Here is a 22,896-nt window from a genome sequence, read left to right as displayed (position 1 = left end):
ATTTCCTTTTTTTTTCCTGAGTGCCAAAAGGTCTCCCAGGCATCTTCCTGCTTGGAAATTCCCCATGTTAACAAGAGATGCTCCAGCAGCCTTTATTTGAGGTGGCAATGGCTGTAAAGCATAGGTCTGAAGTTGTCAGGTTGCAAACACCTCATCCTGCAGCTGGTTGTGCACTGTTACTGCAACTGCAGTTCCAGCGCCCTGCTGAAAGCACTGATGTGTGAAGCTCCCACAGACTGTGCTGTCCTTAACACAGCCCTTGCAACTTCTTTTTTCTTTTTTTTTTTTGTGTGTGAAGGGTATAGGGAGTGATGAGGGAGGGAGGATTAAGTGGAGATTGTCCAAGAAGTATGAATCACCAATTCCTCCTTTCCATGGACTAAGTACAATGCTTTCCCAGAAAGGAGGCCGTGACTGCTTCAGAAGCTGGCACACTGTGTTGCCAGAAATCCACACAATTCCTGAGGACAGCTGTCAACACTGAGCAGCTGCTGCAGGTACTGCATGAACTGAGCTTGCTGGTTTGCAGCCTGCAATGATTCAGTGAATACAGCCCAGCCTGTAAGATGGGCTTTTAAGCAACACTCCCCCCTGGCTTGTCCCCAGCTCTTCCCATGCCCTTGCCTACCTCACCTACTGCCAAAGGAAATGGCCATAGCAGGAAGGGTTAATGGAAAAAAGTTTTGTGCTTTAAGATGTTTTGAATAGCTTTTATTTTTAGACTTTGTAAAAGATACAGAGTGGAAGCCTATTGTTCTTATGGTAGGACAGCTTTACAAAGACATCAATATTTAAAGTAATTAAAAATATCTTAACAAAAGACTTTGCTTAAAAACTTGGCAGTCAGTGAGCACTCCTCCCTCCATCATCTTTTACTGCCATCAGACCAAGGCCAGGCTGTGCTCCGTGCCTGCTGCAACATAAATGAGGGGCGTCATTTCTGCTCAGGGTAGCCTTGATGCACACAATAAGCTTGCTGGTCTTAGTGGTGGGAAGCTGCAACCCTCAGAGGCAGCAGACTGGAAAAGCTATGTTTTTTTCCCCACTCAATAATTATTTGGCATTCTTTTTGATCAAGAAACCTCCCCTGGGCTGCCAGTCCTCTGGGAAACAGTCCTGTAGATAAGAAGCCTCTTCCAAGCCTGGGATGAAGAAACCTCCAAACCAGCCCAGCCAAGCAAACAAACAAACCAAAACCATACTCTTTAAAAAACCAAAGTTATTGGAAACTGAATAATTGGAGCAAATCACCCTAAGAGCAGCCCTCGGCACGCAACCTTGCTCAAACGGCTTGTCATTGCTGTTAAGCCTAAATATTCCTGTGGCTTGGGATGAATCTCCCTTTTTGGGGACACTGGTGCAGAGGGTAATATAGTATCAACGTTCTTCTCAGGAAGCTTTACAAAAGAGGGGAACCTGGCCTGGCTGCCTGGCCAGGCAGAAGAGATGCTGCCGAGCAGCCCTGCCTCCCTGCTCCTATTTCAGGGCATGTCTTTTGTCTCCACAAGGAATGGTACCCCTTCTGTTGAAGGGAAACTGAAGAAAACCAAGGGTAGATGTGACCTTTACTTGGCTGTCTGACCAGTGACACAGTAAGAGAATAGAAGACTGCTGAAGTAAGTATGTACTCGGCAACTAGGGCCTTGTCTAGGCAAGCTTTAACCTTGATGGTTAATAATTAAGCAGTCAATGACTGGCAGTTTGGGCTCCAGAGTGTGAAATGCAGGAAGCCCACCCTAGCTGCAAGCATCCCCAATATTAGTGCTGAAGCCCAACTCAACTCCAGGGCTTGTCCCTTCCTACAGAAGCTTATGGACTCACTGAAAGTGTTCTTTTTTCCCAGCAGTGTCCCTCACCTAAGAATGAGGGCATAAACCATCAGCTGTGGCTGAAGCACATCAGGGTACCATAGCACAACAGCTGGTAGGTGGGGCCTCAGTTGCAGCACTTGGGTCATTTTAAAAAACAACCACTCAAAAAACTGGCTGCTGTGGAAACTGCTGGGTTCTGGTGTAAAACTTACCTTTGCTGTTTATAGGGATGGAACATACAGCTGGGAAAGGCAGGTGAACTGAGAAGACCCGTGTAATTAATCAACACTGTGTACTTCAGCCTTGCTAATCTGGCCCATCTGCGACAAAAGTGGTTTCAGCAGAACTTACTGCTGAGGTTTTACTGGCCAAACATGAAAGTCAGACTGAAGAAGTACAACAGCTTCTTCAGGCCTTCTCTTAGGCTTTCACTTCCTTGTGCAGGGTTTTAATAGATTAAGATAAAACTATTTGGCTATGTATTTTCCTTGGCACTTTGCAAAATCAGTGGCAAGTTACCTGTTCACTCCAGGAAAGAGAACAACACACAGGGTATTATTCTGAAGACTTCTATAAAGCGTTTTGATATGATGGTCTAACTTCTTCACCTTCTTCTTTAGATCCTGCTCCTGCATAACAGAATATGAGCATTAAAATCCCCAATTCATCTGCAGATCTGTAGCAATCACACTTAAAAGCAGGTGTGGTGAGACTGACCTCAGGCAGTGTTGAGAGCAAAGAGGTGAGGACAGCAGTGATTCGGTTACTGCAACTAGATCTGCCCCCCCACCCCCACCCATATGGCTACACGACTAGTCACCTCTCCCTCTGACTCCCATACCACCTGTTACACCTGTACATAACTCCATCTGCTCTCAAGTGATAGCTTCAGCTCCTGTGTAGCATCACAGCTATGCTGGTTTTAAGGTCATACAGTACCCTGTAATATCTCACATGATATTACCTCTCCAAACTGCCTTGTGGGAGCTGATCCTTGGCAGCCTTTCTGCTCTCCTCTCACAAGGAGCCCCTCCTGCCATATGCAGCTCTACACCTAAATCTGCTCAAATTTATCACTCCTAGTTCTCAGGGCAGTACCTCCTCACTAAATGCAACGAACATCAGCACAGCCTTAAACTCACAGAGTCAGACAGTTGCTCCATCTTCTCATATAAGATGTGTCTTCCTTGCTTCCCATTGCTGTGATTCATTTGCCAAATCCATCTCCAGAGGTGACCTGAAGCAAGAGCATTCCTACTTCTTAGTTTGCTACCCTTCACAGTCCATCCATTTATAATTTCAAGGGCATCTGCAGCACTCTGTGATTCCTGGAATTCTGAAACACAAAGAGAAGAGGATGTGCTTTGGCAGGGATGTTGCTGCCCTGTTCCTTGGCACTGCAGGGCAGGGCTACAGATGTGGAGAAAAAGGGAGATAAGAAACTGAAATCACTGCAGCAAACATCCTCATTTTGCTACAGGTAAACATCAGACCATAGAACTGCCAGTTAACCACAACAGCACTCACCCAGGTTTCTGAGGTGATTACTTGTCTGTGTGGAGCTGCATAGTGGCCAGCCCTCACGCTGAGGTACTGGAGCCAATAAGCTATCCTGGAACTTACTCTGAAGTAAAATTCTAGCAGGTTCACACCTCCCCTTAAAATATTTAGCTGTAAACTGCTCCTCCAAACAATACCCCCTTTCACTGGAGTATTTTAAATACCATCACTTTGAGGACATATGACTGGCAGTAGTTCTTGCTCTGTCTCTGCAAAGTCCCAAGGGCTGCTAAATAAGCTTACTTGAAGGAAATAAGCAGGCTGTATGCGATGCTACTTACTGAGGAAACAGCAGTTCCTGTGCTTGCCACTCTGGAGGTCCTTTGGCAGGAACAGTATTTCCAGGTCTTTTAACTGGCTGAATTCTTCTTGCAAGTCCATCTCTGTTAATGACTTCTTTAGCCCCGCCACATAAATCACACCTTCATTTTCTACATCCAGTTCTAGTTCCTTTATCAAATCATCACAGTCAAGCATTGCTGCAGTGACAGGTCTCTGGACCTGGGGTGGATCCAGCAGGCACAAACATCAGCCCCAGCAGCTCTGTGTTCTGAGCTTCTACAGCAAATTATTTCCCCCCATTACCAACAGTTGACAGGCTATTTTCTCTCTCTAGAAAAAAATATGACTAATGAAGGTTAACTTAATTAATCATGAAAAAAGGAAGAAAGATTATGTTTGTAATGCAGAACCACTATCATATTAAGAACTCCATAATTTGTATATGGCATTTTAACACCCTGTTACTTGGTTCTTCCTTTTGAAGCTGCAGCTAGAGGACAATGTTTTCTAACCCCCTTCTGCTGACAGGCAGAAAAGGAAGAAGGGAGCTATCACCATTTCCTTTCTGCCAGTGGCCCTAAATTGTCTAGGGACAGGGAGATTGTAACAGCACAAACAGCCAGCATTTGCCCAGATGCTAGGCTGGGAGTAGATGTTAAGAGACATACTGGATGCTGTTCCTGTGTTTTTGCTATTTGTGTTGTTTACCTTAATGCAGGATCCTGCTACCTCAGCTCCATTTAGGCTTTCCACAGCAAGCTGGGCAGCTTCTAGCACTTCATATTGGATACAGACATAAGGCTTGAAACAGAATGATAAGATACTTCAGGCTGATCAATAAGACACATTAGCCCTCCCTTTTTAAAAAGTGAGCTCTCAATAAAGTTGTGTTTTCTTTTTATAAAAAGGTTTAGTGGTAATATATCTAACACTTCATACACAGTATCTGTTACAAACAAGCTTCAGTTAGTTCATCAGTTAACAACTTTGTCCTCCCTTGCCACTAAAGGCCTCAGCATGTAAGTTCAAAAAGCATCTCAGCTCCATGCTCAAAGTACTCCTGTATTCAACAGCACAGTAAAGCCACATGAGCTCTGTTTATTCTTGTCATTCTGTGCAACAACTTTTAGATAACCTGAACTGTTGTAGCCGATGCCTCGACCACCAGGAAAAAAAAACAACCCAAAACCAAATGGAGTAACTGGTATTTCAGTGGTTCTAATCCATATTTTTCCAAGAGATTACTGGAGTCTACTCTGCCCTGCCCATCAGGAAGCTTAACGCTTTCAGCACTCCTTACCTTGTACGGTTCAGTTACCACTGTGAGGGACTGGATTGGTCCACACCTCCCAAATTCTTTTTTCACAGAGCGTAGGCAAAAGCCTTCTTCAAAAGGACCTGCATAAATTTTCAGCATGTCAGTCAGCTTGCTTCTCACCTGTAGGAACACAGAGTTCAGAAGGAACTTCACAAAGCAAAGGAACTAACCGCTTGGTGCCTCCAGATAAATAATGTCTCTTTCCAAGCTGAGCAGTGAAGACTATTCTCAAAAAAATAGTACCTGTTCACAAAGTGCAGGAAGATGAGATGCAATGTACTCTGGACCCAAACTGAACTGAATGATACTGAATGTGGACAGGGGAACATCTTCTAAGGCTCTCTGAAGAATCTGGAGGGAAAAGAGTATAAGGCTCAGACATACAAGAGAACTGTACTGCAAAGGAGCAGAAACAAAGCTACAGAACTGAATTCCCAACTTTAATTTTCATTATTGTTCAAGGAAGCCCTCAGGCAGAAATTCTTCTTTAGTGACTCATGAGAGGATGTAGAAGATCAAAGCTTAGTGCCAAAATGTTAAAATGGATTTAGCTAACCCGGTATTAACACTATTGCTAACAGTACTGTCAGTCAGCTTTTTAAAATAGGACTCATCTACCCACTCCCAGAACAAGAACTTTGAACTACTTTGATGCTTGCTTAGACCAACCCACTCACTAAGCCCATTCACCTGTTTGTTTGAAGTGCTCAGGTTACTCTGACACAGACCAGAAGAGTCTAGTCCCTGTCTGCCCAACAGGACAGGTTTTTGGCCAGTCACCTGCAAGCAGTCTAAAAAACTAGCAGAGAGAAGAATGCTGTGAATCACAGGATTTATTGATATCGTGAATTAAAAGCTTTTAAGAAGTGCTTGTCAGAGAAAAATGATACAGTTCATTGAAGATATTTGAAAAAAAATATGCTTGTCCTCAACATCAAAAGAAGCCTAGAAAAAGCTTTGTGAAATATAACATGCAACTTCTAAGTAAGTTTATCAGTGCTATGCTATAATTATTTGTGTCTCTCTGAAGATCCTGATGGCTTCTGCAAAACAGACTTCTTTGATTTTACTGAGAGTCTGACTGAAGAAAAAAACATGTATATTTGAGAATCTTATTACCATGGTTTGGATAAATGTGGAGGCTCATTCAACTGTTTCTCGACTCTACATCCTTGTGGCTGTAATGCAGCTTTGTTCTCTGGGTCCTCAGCCAGTTTTTCAGTTGTCAGAAGCATCTCCAAGTTTAGTTCTGCTACCTTGGGGAAGGAAGAAGATTAACAGTTGGCTTTCATCTCAGCTAATTGTAGCTAACCAAAAAGCATGTGCTTTCTTTATGAGTCACATAGGCACACTCCACAGCAGTGAACAAACATGGACATTAATTTCTTGCCTTATTATCTTCTGTTGTCATTTGAAGCATGCAGCACTCACAGCATCAACCAGCAATCAGCTCCAAAAAAGTTCTCTCAGAAATCAACAACACAAGCAAGAGACTCATAAAGCCAGCTGAATCACTACCACAACATGCAAGGTCTCTCATTTCTTTCATGTGGAAAAATGACAGGCATTCTTGTAGGCTGGAAGTGTCTCAATGCTTCTTTACTCAATACCCCTCTTCAAGATCAGCAGAATGCTGATTCACGTCAGTGTTGGGAGTACTGAAACACCGGTAATTCTCACGTTATTGAGATACCTGGATATATGCTGAAAGTAACAAGCTGTCAAAATTGAAGCCTCTACCACAGCTCCATTTTCTCTTTTAAATCAACAAAAGGATGGAGAGAAATGATTTTTTTTTTCCTTCACAACTTGTATGTTCTGCAATTAAGGACAGAAATCTAAATTAGATGTAGCTACCTTTGCTGGTCCTTGCTCAATAAAGAACTGAGCCAATTCCAATGCAGCTCTAGCATCTTCTGCAGGATCATGCCCAAGCTTCTGTTCACACTGAATCTCCTTCCTACGGCATCAAAATCAGGTGTACAGGCAGGTTATCTGTTTCCACACTGACCAACATCCTGTCTTTTCTAAACTGGGTCCTTTTCAGGCAAAATAGCTTCCCCTCTCCAAAACGGTTTTCAGTTCTGTGCAGCAGCATTCTTGTGAAATACTCCCCAAAGTTACTGCAAGAAATGTTTTTGCAATGTTGAGCAAAACACTGTTTACTGGGTTTGACACAAGCAGTGCTAATACTTGGTACTCTGATGCATGGCTATTTTTAATTGTACTTCTTTGACCAATGACCCAGCTCACAATTTGCACAAAGACAGGGAAGTAGCCAACAACTCACTGAAGTTTGGCACTGCAGAGTATTAATATTAATGTGAATAGTGAGAACTGTAGCACTAAGAGATACTATCCAGTGGTTGCTAGTACACCAAGGAATATAATTTATGTCAGTAAATCATACTTTCATACATTAGCCTTTCTTTCTTGCTAACTGCAACTAATTTCATTTGTGTGAGCCAGAGTGTTTTTGTTGCTCTGCAGTTCAATATGCTGGTACTGCTACAGGCCCACAGAAAAGGTCGTTTTGTTAGGACTCAAACCTGACTGGGTCACAGTGTCCCCGCTTGCTGAAACACAAGCCAATTTATTATGCTGCCTGATGTTTCCAGCAGGCAGTAAATTCCCCTTTACATGTCTATTTGCAGAGTCTGCTCTTTTCTTTCAAATTTCATTATGACCCACTATGACAATTTCTAGTATTTCTCATTACAAGGCAGCAATAATCTTACCCTAAAACAGCTTTGGCTAGAAATTTGAGCTTAAATCTTCGACCTTCATTTCTGGCAAACAGCAGTGAAGTGTCAATAACGCTGGGGTGGATCATCTGGAGGAGAAAAAACATAACCCACTTAAGAACAGCAGTCATACAAAATGGGGCAGTAACTCCATTATTATCTGTGCCTCTGCCTTCTCATTTCAGTTGCCAGTTTCTCGGAGACAGATAACTGATCCACAACAACAGAGCAAACGGGAATAATGAAACAAGCCCAGCTCTCCTATCAGCACTCTACTGGGAAGACCTAGATTGGGTTAGGAAGATTAATTATGATTCAAGCATTTTAGGTTGGTTAAATTAAATATAGGAAGGACTTCAGTTCTTCCCATGACAGAGGTATCAGAAGCATCTGGCTAAAGCAGAGACTTAAAGCTTCTGTTGCAACCGTATCTATGTCTGGACAGACTCCTCCCTTCCTTTTGTGTTCTGAACAGCCCATGCAAGTTTTACAGATGTAGAGAGTCTTTCTCTTTTAAATCCTTACAGACATAAGGCTATTCATAATAAAAAAAAAACAATTAACACATGTTCACTAACAAAAAGATTAATTGTTTGGAGTTTTCAGGTCTGAAATAAGTATCACAGGGTCGGGAAAAATACTCTTAAAAGCATACTCACTTCCAAAGCCTGAAGATCAGCATTTAGAGAATGACCCACCAATACTGCATCATGAGGAAGCATTTCTTTTAGTCTGGTTTGGATGTCTGACAGTCTTGTTTTCACTGGAAGCAGCATTTTCTTTGTGACCCCTGAGAATCTTCAAATCAAAAGTTGGATAAAGTAAAAGCAACATGTTAGCCTACTGAGCTATATTATGAGCAAGGCATGTAAAATATGAACTCAGTGTAAGTAATGACAGAACACTATTTACTGCCTTCTGTTCCAATGTAAGAGGATATACTACAGGTATAGTAAACTACTATGAGTGCTACCACATTGGTTTTGAAAGTTTCTTTCTCTCAAGTACAACCTATTCTTAAGTAATGCAGTTTTCAGAACCAGCTAGCACAGGTAAAGAAATGCTACAAGACTGATGGTGGAAAGAGATGCTTCCAAGAAACTTGAGGAAATGACACGTCACCTCCTGGATAAAGCCAGGCAAAGTTTTGGAAAAGACAAGGCTTGAGTTTTGCCTGCTTTTGTTATAATCCTGAGCCCAGCCCTAGAGGTGTATACAAGCTGATGAGCTGCTCTATTAATTTTGTACAGATAAGCAAACTTAACTATGGAGCAGAGAGATCCAGACTGCAATCCTGTACCCTTACCCTCCTTCTTATTTTATACCCAGCAGTAAAGAGTAACTTGCATTGTGTATCATTAATTTGTAACAGAACTTTTCCTACAACACTGCACAATGGTAATGCTTCTGCCTAGTAGCCATGCAGGCACTGTGTAGCAGAGTGTATACATAATGCTGGTTGTTCTAATCACACTGCAAGAACTCTGTTCTTAACAGGGAGTGAAATGCAATAGGCATCTGTGAAAATCAAAGCCTTCTGAAAGGTCCTGTGTAACAGGCTTAATTTGAAAGGGTTGCAGCTCTTAAAGATGACAAGATAAGAACCTTCTGTGCAAGTCACCTGGTAAGGTAGTTCATCACTCTGTTTTCAGGTTTGACTAGTTCGTTCAAGAGGCATTGACCCTGTGCATCCACCAAAGAGACACGAGTGACTTCATTCCCTTTTGCAGTCAGGCACTGTGAGGAAGAAGCAGAAACAACTGTTGAATCAGGATGATGCTGCTACTCAAAACCCTTTGCTAACATCTCTTTTGGCTGTGGACAGCATCACTACTAAGGAGTTAACTCAACTTGGAGATCTACCAGTCATAACTAGTTGTTTTATACTGTAGCATACTTCATTTTAATTGTTAAATGCCCACCATTAGCACAGCAAACACACAGGGAAGCACAACACAAAGAAAACCATTATAAAGAAGTACTGATTTCATAGAACCAGCCTGTGCTGTGCACGGCAGAGCTGTCACTGAGCGCATCTTCACCAAAGAAGATTTAAAAGCAGAGTCTAGGTTGTATCATTAATTACTCAGTGCTGATGCCAAAGAGGAAAGATGTGTGATAGGGAAGCATTTTTCCTTTCCCACACCTTGGGGAGGGCTGGGAGGAGGAATTCCACAGCAGTGTCAGGGGTTACTGCAACATTGTTGATGGGCCTGGCAGATCCAGCTGCTGCTCTGACAACCAACACAGAATTGAACTCTGCTGCACTGCTCAAGATATTTCTGTCTCATTGCAGAACCACTTCCTGAGTCCTTCTCATGCCTGCCTTAGCACTGGTACCATCAATGAAGGGGCTGGCAGCAGATACTAATGTATCAGAAGTGGTCTAGCAAATACACAGGGTGGAATAGCTGGTAGAAGTTTGGTTGATTGACTGCATTTTGTAAGGCCATACACATTTATTTTTACCATTTCACAATCCAGACCAAAGAGAGGGCTGCTGTCTGTCCTCTGCTGATCACACTCTGTATATATATAGCCCTTAGATCCTGGGGAGCCTGGAATGAAAAGACACCCATGAATAAGAAACAGACCTCTTTTCCAGAACTCATCACTGATCTTATATGACCAAACATATCACAACCGTCAAAATTAAAAACAAAAGAAAACACAAAAAAAAAAACCCTCAACAACCAACCAAAAGCCCCCCAAAACTGACCTTTTATGGGATAGTCATTTTTTCTCTGCTCTTCTAAAGTTAGAATATAGTTAGTAAGGCCTTGGGGTTTTATTCCGTATTTCCGAATGATGGGATCACATTGCAAGTCTGAGTTTTTTTGAATACATTCACTGCCAGTAGAAGTCAAACCTGTAAAATACAGAAGCATCCGTCAAGCTCAGATAGAACTACCTGCCTGCAGTTGGTTTTCTGCATTAATATGCACACTAACAGGCTACACCATTTCAAAGGAAAACACTGCCTGGAACAATAAACTGGAGAAATAGACTAGAGAGACAGATAGACAGCCAGACAGATAATAGTCTGTCTATCTCCAGTTTATTTTTCTCTCTTTTCCTCCAGTTTATATATTTTTGTATCTTCAGTTTACATCTCATTCATTGTGTGCCTATACATACATACACTATAGAAATGATATGTGAATAATTATATATACATAATACTATATATAATGTATACAGTATATATACTCTGTATATGTGAAAAATATACTTGATATTCAGGAAACCTGAATCATTTCCCACTTCAGCTACAGACTGCTGGCTGATTCAGAAGCATCACAAGTCTGTGTCTCACATTCCTTCCAGAGATGGAGAAAACAAACTTGCCTTGTAAGCGTGACAATGTAATCATCTGTTACTTCATGCACGCTGTAAAATAAGTTATCTTTTTTATTATTATTATTACCTCTTTGTGAAATTCTTTTCTGTAATATTAGCAGGAAAAAATGCGTTCTAAGTGTGGCTCACAAAGAAGCAAGCGTTGAACTGACACCAGAATCCACAGCTGTATAAACTTAAATAATCTGTAGATGACTCTCTGCAGATTGCACTTAAAAGAAAAATATACCTGACCTCTCAGATCTGTGAGGTTTACAGTCAGGGTGCTAGAGGACTTTGCCAATACACTGAAAGTAACAGCTGTCCATTCTCTCATTTAGGACTCCAATTCAAGATTCTTTGTTACACTTTAGCAATTTCAGTGAAGTTCACACTGTTGTATCTTGCAGGTTTTGTACAATCCTGATGGGTTACAACCACCTCTATAAAGAGCATAAAAATAGGAAATCAGTTGTCAACACACCCATCTTTTTAACTTGATTTGCTGCTCAGTATAATGAAGAAAACTAAGAAGAAATGAGTAACTACTTAACTTGAATCTGATTTATATCTCTGTATCTTTTATTAGATACATCTTAGAGCAAAATAATCACAAAATGGATAATAAAGCATCAGAATTTTGGATTAAACATGTTAAAAACTTTCTGCTTTTTGCATCTACTTCTGACAATAAGCCCCACAGAGTGTTACTGATTGAGTCAGGGTAACTAGTGTCATGGTTTAAGCCACTGTACATTTTTCTTTGTAAACAAGTTTACCACAGCAGCATTCTGGGATTGCGCAGGATGCAAAGGCATAAATTACTGTTGAAAGAGATGATGCAAAACCGAACAAGCTACCTTGTGCAGAGTTCTGAGGCTTCAGGTTTGCTCCCTCTCCATACAGGCTGGCGAAAAAGTTAGTTGAAGGTGTTAATATGAATCTCTGGAAAAAAACAGACATGTCAGACACTTTCAAACAGAAGCAGAAATATCGAGCAACTGAGATGTTTCTTGATGCCCAAACCATCCATACTTAGAGAAGGATGGATAAAAAGGTAGTGGAGATCTGTCTGGTGTTTTCCCAAGGAAGACAAAACACCCCAAAACCCACCAAACCTGTTTTAATGACAGATGATATAGGATTCTTTGTAGTAAGGGACAGATTTGCCTTGCCTGATACGATCAAGAAGGCAAATCTCAAGGCTTTGACAGAAACTAAAGCAAGTACCAGACTTTCCAGTTGAGTTGCGATCTGCATTTGCTGAAGTTCAGGGAGAATTCTCTGTAAGTCTGAATCAAAATGCTTTTTCTTTCTTTCTTCTTTCAAAAATGTTGCTTGTAACTCAGAAAACTGAAATAATCCCTTTCCTAATCTTTTGGGGAAATGGGAGAAACTTGTATGAAGTGAGACTACCATAATTCTACTGAGAGTCTCATCACTCACTCAGGAGTAAATTCCAAATTAACTGAGATATTTTTAACCTTGCTGGCATCCTGATGATGCGGGAAGCATAACAGTCAGAGGAATGAAACATCAATGCATGTTTCACCTGGTAAGGCTTCAAAGACCTAAGTCTCAAAAACCTGTTTCTAATATCAAAGTCTTGGCCTTTGTTCTGAGCTGACAATGGCTACAAATAGATCCTCTCAGTAGCTTGCTTTGAGAGTCAAAACATGGCCACTTCCTATTGGAGAAGGCAGTAATTTCACTGCAGTGATTAGTGCCTGGAACATGGTTTCAGGACTGGAAGAAGTTTAGAAGACAGTGATACAATCTGGGCACTTACATGCCGGAACACTTTCCTGAGGTGCTTGAATTGCAAATAGAATTTGTAGAAATGGAGTTGGCTCATTTCATGTAGAACAATAACCACGACCCCAGCCAGGTGGCTTTGGTTAGAAATACGGCACCAGCTGCAGTTGAAAAAGAAAAAAAAATCAAAGCAAAACAATTATCAAACACTCTTAAAAACAAACCTGGAACCAGCCCAGCTTTTAAGTCACTGAATGGCAAAGTGCCAAATGACTTCAATGAGAAGAGACTTTATAGCTTATCTCAAAGAACCACATATTCCTGAAAGCAAGAGAATATATGAGGCAAAGAAAGAATCAGTTGTAGCAAAATTGTGCTGCAGTACCGTTTCAAGACATTTATACCTCATTTATATGCATCAGAATGTGAATACACGAGTAACTTCAGCTGTAGTGATGCAGTCTAGTGAATTAATGCATGAAAAAGGTTTCACAAAATCATTTTCTATTCACTACTAAAAATCTAAAGTGGGATCATTTTTGCCTTGAGTTTCATTTCAAGAGTCATTACATTTGACCATACTTTGGTCATCCAAGGTTATATACCCTCCTCAGCCTTTCCCCTCCATTGCTGAGAAGTTGCCCTGAAAAAGGGCAAAGTGATTAAAATGATTTTTTCCAAAACACTCTAGAACACTGCTCAGATTTTCTGTGTTGTGTTAGTATCTTTACCATAGTATTTTACTTCTCAGTGTGAATTTCTCTGATTCTACAAAACTGTTTAGTTTTTTATAACTGCATGAAACAAAACTATTAAATGGTATCATTTTTTGTCAGAACAGGAATTCTGGTCTCTGGGCAAGTCTAATAGCACCTGTATCTACATAATACAGGCTGTCATTATGGCAAGTGCTTTGCAAGTATTCCAAAACCAGCACGGCCAATATGCCTTCAGCTACGTTTTCACAACATGTGGGAACGCACAGCTGATTCTCGAATGTGTTGTACCTGGGCTGTGTTGCATTGTGGCGTTTTCCCAGAGCTGCATACTTTAACAGCTCATACAGCTGGTCGCGGCTGATCTCACAGTCCTCACCAAACAGAGCTGCTGACAAGCGAGATGACTTTTCCTGTTAAAAGGGAAACGTTTGTTAAGAAAGATTTTATCTAATCACACAGGTTCACAAGACAGTTATAAAGTAAAAGGAAACCATTTGGATACAGTCAATGATATTTAAAATAACTCTTCCACTTGCTACAGGCAAGGTTCCCCTCAGATCACTCTTCAATATTAATTTTACTATTAATATTTCGGGTATTCTAACTTCAAGGATTCGATAAAGATTAATGTAAGTAGATGTATGTAGTAAGGAGACAAAGTTGTTTGATTTGCAAACACAGTGTTCTGCTTTCTCAACCCATTCACCCACTTGCTACTCTATAACTTTGGGCATTTGTATAAGTGTTATATGTAGCCACTTCAGGTAAGGTTTTGCTGAAACTCATTTACTTATGGTGATGTGATCTGTTTTGGCATGTGGGTTTGCTGACCCCTGCAGGAAAAGTTTCAGTAAAATCCAAGGAAACTGCAGAAAGAAAGCAAATAGATGAGATGGAGCCTGTACCACGCAGTTCAACACACCAATTTTTTAAGCCCAAATGCATGAATTCTAAAGCTAATCATCAAGTAAATGCATGATTTTGGAGCCCTCCACTGACTATACTGCCTGTTCCAATGGGGCTCCTTCAGACTGTAAAAATTTAAAGATGCTCTTATGCAACAAAAAGACATCACAGCTTACAGGGAAAAAGAAAAAAGACCACAGAACGCTACAGAATATTGAATCCCATAGGACAAACAACTACCAGAAGCTGTGTTTTCCCACCACGCTAAGATGCTTTGTGCTCGTTAATTTTGACAGTGCCGGCCCACCTGGGATTGAGCTGGTGCACTGTGAAAGCTATTTGCCATTGGGTGAGAAAGCTAAATAGAGGTGACAGTCCTCGAGGTTCAAGTGGTTAAAAATCATCTGGTAATAATAACAATAATAGGGTTGTATAATTGCCAGTCCCTCATCTCATGCTCAGACAAGTAACTAATGACACTGTTGTTTTCAATAGAGCCTAATTAGAGTTTGCCAAAAACCCAACCAAACAGCATGAGTTTCGTTTCACCAAGCAAAGGCTACCTGCAAGCCACAGGAATTTCAGTCTCTAATTGGGTACAAATAAGACTGATCTCACAGGTCAGACATGCTTACTCTTGTCCTATTTTCGGGCACTGAGTAAGTCACAACCTGGGTGAGCAAGGTGTTACCATCAGCCTGAAACTTGAACACAGTGTTTCTTCCACGATCTGTTTTGTTTAAGAATTGTAGATTCCCAGGCTGGGAGGGACCTTAAGGTCCAACCTCTCTATGCAAAGCATGACCCAGACCAGCTGTCCCAGCACCATGTTCAGTCAAATGTTAAAAAGTGCCCAGTGCTGGGGTGTCCACCACTTCCCTGGGGAGATTATTCCAATGGGGTGATTATTCTCATTGTCAGCAATTTCCTCTTGTGTCCAAGTATCTCCCCAGGAGTAACTTGTGCCCATTACCCATTGTCTTTTCCTCGTGACTCCTTGTAAAAAGGAGCAGCTTTTTCGTAGCCACCCTTTACCACGGAAGCGTAATGGAAAAAAATACATTAGAGACTGTCTTTATTTTGTAAAAAAACTCTTTAAATGTTAACGCCCAACGCTCCAAGTGAGTTCACTTCCATGTTTCTTTGCAGAAATGGCAGAAACCAAACCATTCTCCTCAGGGATTACCTTTAGCCAACCCTGTGCCAGTAAAACTCATTTTTGCTGAATTTCCAGCATCCCAGCGTGAACGCCATCACAGAATACCACGAGGGGACTGTGAGGGAAACGCCGCACAGCCGCAGGACGCGACGGGCCCTGCTGCTCACCTCAGGACCCCTGCCGCCGCCATCCACCTTCCTCCTCTTCCGAGCCGCCTGCCCCTCCGCGCTCCCGCCGGCGGGCCTCTTGCACCCGTTCAGGCAGCCAGCCTTCGCCATGGCCTAGACGAAACCACCGCAGGGTCATGGCGGCCGGGGCGACACTCCCCGGCCCCCTCACACTGGAGGGCTCCTCCAGCCCCTCACGCGGGAGGACGCCCCCAGCGCCCGCCCACCGCCGGGGCTCCCCGGGCAGCTCTGACGCCGTGGGTCCGATCCCCAGCCGCCCCGTGCTTCCCCGGCACCCCGAGAAGGGGCTTTAGCCGCGGATCCCACCTCAAACACAGAGTCCTCCCCAGACAGCAGGCCGTGTCGGCACGCAGCTGCCTGCGCCTGCCTGCGGGCAAGGCCAGAGTAGCCGATCGCCGACAGCGCAGATAGAGGCGGGCCGCTGCGGCTGGAGGGTGGTTTGAAATGGAAGCCGCGGCTCCGTGGGGTAGCCGCCGCTGCTGCTGAGGGACGGAATGGCCACCAAGCGCCTGGCCAGGTACGGGCATTGGCGACAGCTTCGGGGGAGGAGGTGGTGGTGCTGCTGCCCCAGTGAGGCTCCTGAAGGGATCGAGCTGGGGAGGAAGGGGTGAGGGTGGTGCCCGGGCGGGCGCTGATGGGTGCCGGTGCTGTCCGCAGGCAGCTGGGGCTGGCGCGGAGCAGCGCTCGGGCTCGGAGCAGCACGCGGGCGGCGCGGCAGCGGTTCGGGTACCTGATCGTCATCGACTTCGAGGCCACGTGCTGGCGGGACGCGGGGCGGCGCGCACCCGAGATCGGTGAGTGCGGGAGCGGCGGCGCGGGGGGCCGCTCCGAACGCTCGCTTGCGCGGCTGACAGGTCAACCCCCGACCAGAACAAGCTGGCTAGCCTCCCCGGCTTTAGGGTTGGTTGGTTAGCTTCTTTGCTTCCTTGTTTTCTTCCTTCTGGTTTGTCACAGTCGAGTTTCCAGCAGTCCTGTTAAACACATCAACAGGAGAGATTGAATCTGAATTCCACACCTACGTCCAGCCCCAGGAGCATCCTGTTCTCTCTGAATTTTGCACAGAACTGACTGGCATAACACAGGTATAATTACTATTTATTGTATTATTTAGAGATAAAAAGAAATACACCTCAAATGACTTTCAGTACATACTAACACATACTTCTTGTTCCGTTTCATAAAGAATCAGGTTGATGAAGGGGTCCCCCTAAGCATTTGTTTATCACAGTTTTTGAAATGGATTCAAAAGATACAAATGGAGAAGAAGATTGTATTCGGTAGAGATATCCTAAGCAATTATACTTCAGAAGCAAAAGCATGTACCTTTGTTACTTGGACAGGTAAATGAAGTTCTGCTTTTTCTGGGGAGTAATACACATAAAAAAAATTAACATTTGGTGGTGCTAGTGAGATTGTCTTCACTTCCAGGGAGCCAAACCCCTGTTATTATGTGTTAAAGATGTCCAATATTGGGGTAAGGCTGAAAATATGAAACCCACTCAATCCTGATATGTTCCCTACATCTTCACCTTCAGGGTCTGACCTTTGTTACATTTTTCTGCTTTACATAGAGCACTGTGTCACTATTCTCAATGTGTCTAAATGATTTTGAGGTGTTTGAGATCTTTACCCACATAAAGTGATTCTTTACTAACAACAGGCATTCACTAACCCTGATGTCCCATTGCAGCAACCCTGGTGCTTTTTATCTACAAACACTGCATTAGCCTATGCTTCCTGCCCAGCACTACAGGATGCTACTGTTATGTTGATGTTATGTCCCTTTACACATGCTTCAGGCCAGTTCTTTAGTGACAGATTATTTGTGGGTATTTTCCTTGCAGACTGGGACCTGGGTGTGTGTTTACATTATGAGTGTAAAAGGAAGCAGCTGCGAAAACCTGACATTTTAAATTCCTGGATTGATCTCAAAGCAACATACAGGGTGAGAAGATCCACAGACTGTGAAGCATTTATACTCACTTTATCATCTCAAAGGCTAACTGTATCTGAGGATGCAAGCCAATATTGTACAATCCAGTGACTGGGGGAACCCATTTGTTTTCTTTCCATGCTGTTATTGCTCAGTAACAAACTGCATGCCCTAGAACTGTCTGAATTTTAATAGAAATCTTGATGCTAGGAAAACAACTTGGTGTTACTGTTGGATAAATTAATTCTCTTGATAGATAAATGAATTCTCCTAGGAGAATTTTTCAAGCTCCTTTTACTTTTCTGACACCTTTTGTTCTGCTTGCTTCCTAACTTACCTCGTTTTGTGTGCTTTATGGCTGCCTTTCATTGCTGTGGAGAAGATAATCATCAGCATCTGTTTAGAAATACTTAAAGGCCTAGCATGTGAACTACACTTGGACCAGGAAGTATATTCTGAATAGCATTAATAATATTGAAAAAATGAATGTATATTAGATTACATAGTCTATGCTGCAACAGCGTTCCAGCCTGGGGGCTGACAGCACTGAAGGTCAAGTAAACTTTAGGAGGGTGATCTAGGAGTTCACCTGTTCTGACACTTGGAGCTTAGGCTCTTAATCTAGACAGTGGAGTTTAGGCTCTTAATCTAGACAGTAGAATTAGGTCTCTATTAAAGATAAATGGTGTGAATATTCCCCCTTTTTTTGTGATCAAACTAGTTGCTGGGAGTGAGTAGCAATATTTGCTGTTTCTCATTTAAAAAGAATTTATACCTATGCCAAATATGTTAATGTCTGTGCCTCTGCAATATGGAACGGCTTAAACATCTCAAGATATTATTTATAGTTGTATTTTTCAATGCTGCTCTGTTTAAGGCCTTCAAAGTGAGCCATAAAGTGCAAATGAATGACTCCAGAGCTAAGACAGAATGGATTAGTTTAAGACTGAGAGAAGGGATTCATGGTTCTTTCCATTCTAATCTGTTACAGGATAAGTCACTTACGGTTTTAGGCTTATTTATCCCAACTGTAAAAAGAAGATACCCAACTTGCACAATTGCCTTGTGAGATTTATAAGATGCTATTTCTGAAATGGTTTTCAGTTCGCTATGAAGAGGTTTTGAAGTGCTTTATGTTAAGCACCTGTGTTTCTTTCCTTAGGTCTTCTATAATAGAAAGCCAAAAGGGCTAAATGGTGCTTTGCAGGATTTGGGGATAGCTTTTACAGGACGGGAACATTCTGGTAAGTATGATAATGATGATGATCATTTTAATATATATATATATTTTATAAAGCTTAGTAGCTACTATTTAGCTTTATTCAGTGGAACTAAAGCAGCTAGTAATAGCTAGTCGTTAATCTAAATAGTAACTATTGTTACCAGGATATACAATGTTCTGTCCAACAAAAACATCAGAACAAGAACAGCTTGATGCTTCAAAGATACAAGTCTGTTATTGCTAAACTCCTGCTTCATTTCTGTAATTTCCCCTTGTGCATATTCAACAAGATCAATTTCTGAATCGGGGAGGATAAGGAAACTTGATTTTACCTGAGAAGTCTGGACAGCATGTTAGAGAATACCAGTACAATATGATTGGTTTTACATAATTAATAATACAGTAAGGATTTTAAAACTTGTGGATGTATATTCAGCTCAGTGAATTGGTCCTTCAGCCACTGCAACACAGGGAATTCTTTAGAATTTTTTACTTCTGCTTCCCTTTTTTGAACTGGGTAACTGTGTCAAGAGTTCTGTGAATCCCTGTCATTTATGTAAGGCTTAGCTAGACTACACTTTTCCTCTAATGAGAACATATCCCCAGCAGTAGTCTAAAAATAAGGTATTAATATAACCATACTTTTAAAGGGTTGGATGATTCCCGGAATACTGCCCATCTAGCTTGGAGGCTGATCTGTGATGGATGTGTGCTGAAGGTTACCAAATCTTTGGATAAGGTTAGTAACTACTTCATGTTTTCCCTTCTACTTGCTTTGTAGCCCTGGAATACAGATGAAAGGTGAGCTGTTCAAATAATAAAACCAGTATCTTAGAATCATAGAATAGTTAGGGTTGGAAAGGACCTTAAGATCATCTAGTTCCAAACCCCCTGCCATGGGCAGGGACACCTCACAGTAAACGATCTCACCCAAGGCTTCATCTAACCTGGCCTTGAACACTGCCAGGGATGGAGCATTCACAACCTCCCTGGGCAACCCATTCCAGTGCTTCACCACCCTTACGGTAAAGAATTTCTTCCTTATATCCAATCTAAACTTCCCCTGTTTAAGTTTTAACCCATTACCCCTTGTCCTGTCACTACAGTCCCTAATGAATAGTCCATCCCCAGCATTCTTGTAGGCCCCCTTCAGATACTGGAAGGCTGCTATGAGGTCTCCATGCAGCCTTCTCTTCTCCAGGCTGAACAGCCCCAACCTTCTCAGCCTATCTTCATACGGGAGGTGCTCCTTGACTATGAACTGAACAGAATATCCCTAGGATGATATGCTTATTCATTTTGTGCACTAATTCCTAAAACTGCTGGATGTTTACTTTCCAAAATCTCCTTTTGTTTACGGACTCCTTAGGCATGTCTGAAAAATAACTTAATTTCCAGAACACTGACTATAATCTCCACTGACAAGACTTCACTGGGAAGTAACAGCAGACCTGAAGCATCTAGAGATGGAATTTGCGAAACAAACTCTCTGGCTGAGAAAAACCATAACAGTATTGCTGGAATTAAGATAAATTCTACTGTACAAACTGAGGAACAACAGACCACTTGCATCGATTCCTCTGCAGCAGTCCTCTTTGTACCTACCAGAAACTCAAGGGCTGAGTTACCTGCTCAGTCCCAAAGCTTTTCAACAGCATGTACTGACAGATTTCCTGTTCCTCTTGAGCAGGCACAGCAAAATCCCAGCACTGTATCAACAGGCATTCAGCAAGGACTGAACAATGGGCAACCTCTGAGTACAGCCAGATACAGCCTTCCTGAACATGGATCAGGATTAGTGCTTGTCTCCACTACCATCTCCTCAGTCAATATCTCCAATGAGGATACCAGTACTAGTTCTGATTGCTTATCTCTGCTGACTGACTGGGAAGATGTTGCTTTAATACCAGAGTCTCAGTATGAACAGAATTCAGACTGTGTTCAATTCAAAGATGACTCCAGTACAGACATTTTACCATTGTCTGAAGAAAGAGCAATTTTGAAACCATCAGCTGTAATTAGTTTAGCTAATCAAAGTTTGCAGAAAACTGAAGTACCTCTGGGACCTCTGAAATCTGTAATTTACAAAAGTCCTGATACTACTGTCAATAAAGTAGGAGCAGTACAAAGGCAGACTTCAGATTTCTCAGCTTTTAAGTTACAGTTTGCAAGAGTAAATACTATTTCATCGCGATCAGCAGTAACTGGAAGTCATTCTACTCCTTCAGAAGTTCCTAAAAGAAAGCCAACTAGTCCTAAAATGTTCCCACCAGCGAAAAAGATGTCTTTTGCTATATATCAAGAGAAAACTGCCTTGTTTGATCATTCCTTACCTTTAAGAAGCTCAAATTTGCCTAAAGTGTCTCCTGCCATTCTGAACTCCACTGTCAATTTGAATCAGTCTGTAAGAGCTGTGAAAAATGGAAAACCAACTCCCCCTCTGTGTAACTGTGGCAGAAGAGCTAAAAAACTGTACGTGTCAAACACTGGTCCAAATCATGGCAAAGCATTTTTCTGTTGTCCTGTCGGCAAGCACGAAGGTAATAAGAAAGGTTGTGGATACTTCAAGTGGGAATATGTACTTCTAAAAGAGAAATCGAATGGTCCTGCTCAGAATGCAGATGCTTTGACCTCTCTCAGAAGTGTTGCTAATAATTCAGAAAATTCTTCCAACAAAAAGTGTTTGTGTCTTAGGCCCTCCATGCGAACTTAGAAATTGCTAAATTTTTTGGCCAAATCTTAAACTCTAAGCTGATCATCCTCAATATAATCAGGACAGTCAAATGATGTCAGATACGTATTCTAAGAATGGGGCAGAAATTACACTGCTTAGTTAACACAGAAATGGAAATCAGTCAAGCATAAAAAATATCAATATATCAAAGCATCTCTTTAGTGATGTGTAAGAGAACAGACAAAACTATTATTAACTGCTAAAATTAATGTATAAGCAGCTGTTGCTATAAATCTTAAATTTCTGTTTTATTAAGTATTTTAAATACTTTAAAATATTCTGTAAGGTCTAGACTAGTAATGATAGTATATTTATTTATAATTTTTTTTCTAAATACACTTGTTATGGTTATAACTAACTTTTAAAAATGTATTTAGAAGTTGTTGCACTTCTCAAAAGGGATTCTTGAAGCAGTAATGTTCTCTTAAACTCTTAATGGTTTTTATTTATCCTTTAAGTAACAATAAAGATAAAAGGCTGGTGGCATTTCATTAAATACTTTATTTACCCACCACCTTGACTCAGACTATATGAGTTTCCCATTTCATTTGTATACTCAATCCACCTCCTTCTGTACTATTTATGTACTATAAATATACCATATTGGACAGCCAAATGGTGGGAATCAGGTAAGAATTTATTCAAACCTAAAACTAATTCTCTTGCAGAATTTCTTCATAATTGCAGTAGAAAAACAAGTGAAATCATAAGGCTCTTTTTTTAGATGCTTTGTTGGTGTTACAACTGACTGTTCTTCAACACAGCCTAACATTAACAGGCAATTAATTAACATGGATATGATGATAAAGTCATTCCATGCAAAATGAAATATGGTAGTCTTATTCAAATTATGAAGAGCTGTGTGTGGAGGACGCAAGGGAGTATAATGTTAGTGCCTCTTTTAAAGAAATTCAACCTTGCTGCCTCTTCACTCCTTAACTTTGAATTACCTGGTGCAGGCAACTGAAATTCTCATTCATCTGCTATTGTCACTTACTCTAATAACAGCACTAATAAGTGCTTCACAAATCCCAGAACAATTTCTTGTGTGCTTCACTTTTAGGCCTAATAGTGGATGTTTGCAGGTGTTGTGTGGTCTAATCCAGAGCAGAGTGTACGATGAAACTCTCTGGATGGCAAATATGTTCTTGTTTGAGGGTACATATTTGCAGCACTCACTACTTAACTTACTGGTTGGCTGCTATGTGGTTGACGTTATAACTGTG

General features: G+C 41.7%; 2 protein-coding genes across 3 annotated transcripts; one reads left to right on the top strand and one right to left on the bottom strand.

Moving 5' to 3' along the window:
- Positions 1-696: 696 nt before the first annotated feature.
- On the bottom strand, positions 697-16,598 carry REXO5 (RNA exonuclease 5). Of its 2 annotated transcripts, XM_061367146.1 has the most exons (20): positions 16,512-16,598; positions 15,761-15,874; positions 13,817-13,938; positions 12,844-12,970; positions 11,915-11,999; positions 10,435-10,584; positions 10,185-10,273; positions 9,337-9,452; positions 8,375-8,513; positions 7,710-7,804; positions 6,829-6,931; positions 6,091-6,227; positions 5,662-5,770; positions 5,215-5,322; positions 4,954-5,091; positions 4,362-4,454; positions 3,653-3,872; positions 2,954-3,147; positions 2,331-2,440; positions 697-913 (listed from the first exon to the last, which is right to left on the bottom strand). In XM_061367146.1, the coding sequence occupies exons 2-20, from the start codon at positions 15,869-15,871 to the stop codon at positions 844-846; spliced, it is 2,316 nt and encodes a 771-aa protein (XP_061223130.1). In that variant the 5' UTR covers positions 15,872-15,874; positions 16,512-16,598; the 3' UTR covers positions 697-843. The 2 variants fall into 2 exon arrangements, with proteins under 2 accessions (XP_061223130.1, XP_061223137.1); XM_061367153.1 differs by lacking the exon at positions 16,512-16,598 and having other exon boundaries at positions 697-910; positions 15,761-15,904.
- On the top strand, positions 16,266-22,194 carry ERI2 (ERI1 exoribonuclease family member 2). The gene is made up of 8 exons (XM_061367166.1): positions 16,266-16,298; positions 16,439-16,575; positions 16,736-16,863; positions 16,965-17,121; positions 17,626-17,726; positions 18,877-18,958; positions 19,587-19,675; positions 20,306-22,194. The coding sequence occupies exons 1-8, from the start codon at positions 16,276-16,278 to the stop codon at positions 21,647-21,649; spliced, it is 2,061 nt and encodes a 686-aa protein (XP_061223150.1). The 5' UTR covers positions 16,266-16,275; the 3' UTR covers positions 21,650-22,194.
- The last annotated feature ends 702 nt before the right edge of the window (positions 22,195-22,896 follow it).

This window comes from Neopsephotus bourkii, unplaced genomic scaffold (assembly GCF_033783945.1).
Source record: "Neopsephotus bourkii isolate Nb327-2 ecotype Australia unplaced genomic scaffold, CSIRO-AGI_Nbou_v1 NB_126, whole genome shotgun sequence".
NCBI lineage: Eukaryota > Metazoa > Chordata > Aves > Psittaciformes > Psittacidae > Neopsephotus > Neopsephotus bourkii.
This window is presented reverse-complemented; position numbering and strand designations above follow the sequence as displayed.

Bases quoted from the DNA above. Each gene is read 5' to 3' on its own strand.
- REXO5 (XM_061367146.1), bottom strand. From the start codon at position 15,871: ATGGCGAAGGCTGGCTGCCTGAACGGGTGCAAGAGGCCCGCCGGCGGG. The intron at 9,453-10,184 runs GTAAAAATAAAT...TCTTCCTCACAG, and splicing joins TTGGTCTGGATTGTGAAATG to TGCCTGACTGCAAAAGGGAA. The intron at 5,323-5,661 runs GTGAATGGGCTT...TTTTCCCTCCAG, and splicing joins TGAGCACTTCAAACAAACAG to ATTCTTCAGAGAGCCTTAGA.
- ERI2 (XM_061367166.1), top strand. From the start codon at position 16,276: ATGGCCACCAAGCGCCTGGCCAG. The intron at 17,122-17,625 runs GTAAATGAAGTT...TTTTCCTTGCAG, and splicing joins TACCTTTGTTACTTGGACAG to ACTGGGACCTGGGTGTGTGT. The intron at 18,959-19,586 runs GTAAGTATGATA...ATACTTTTAAAG, and splicing joins TACAGGACGGGAACATTCTG to GGTTGGATGATTCCCGGAAT.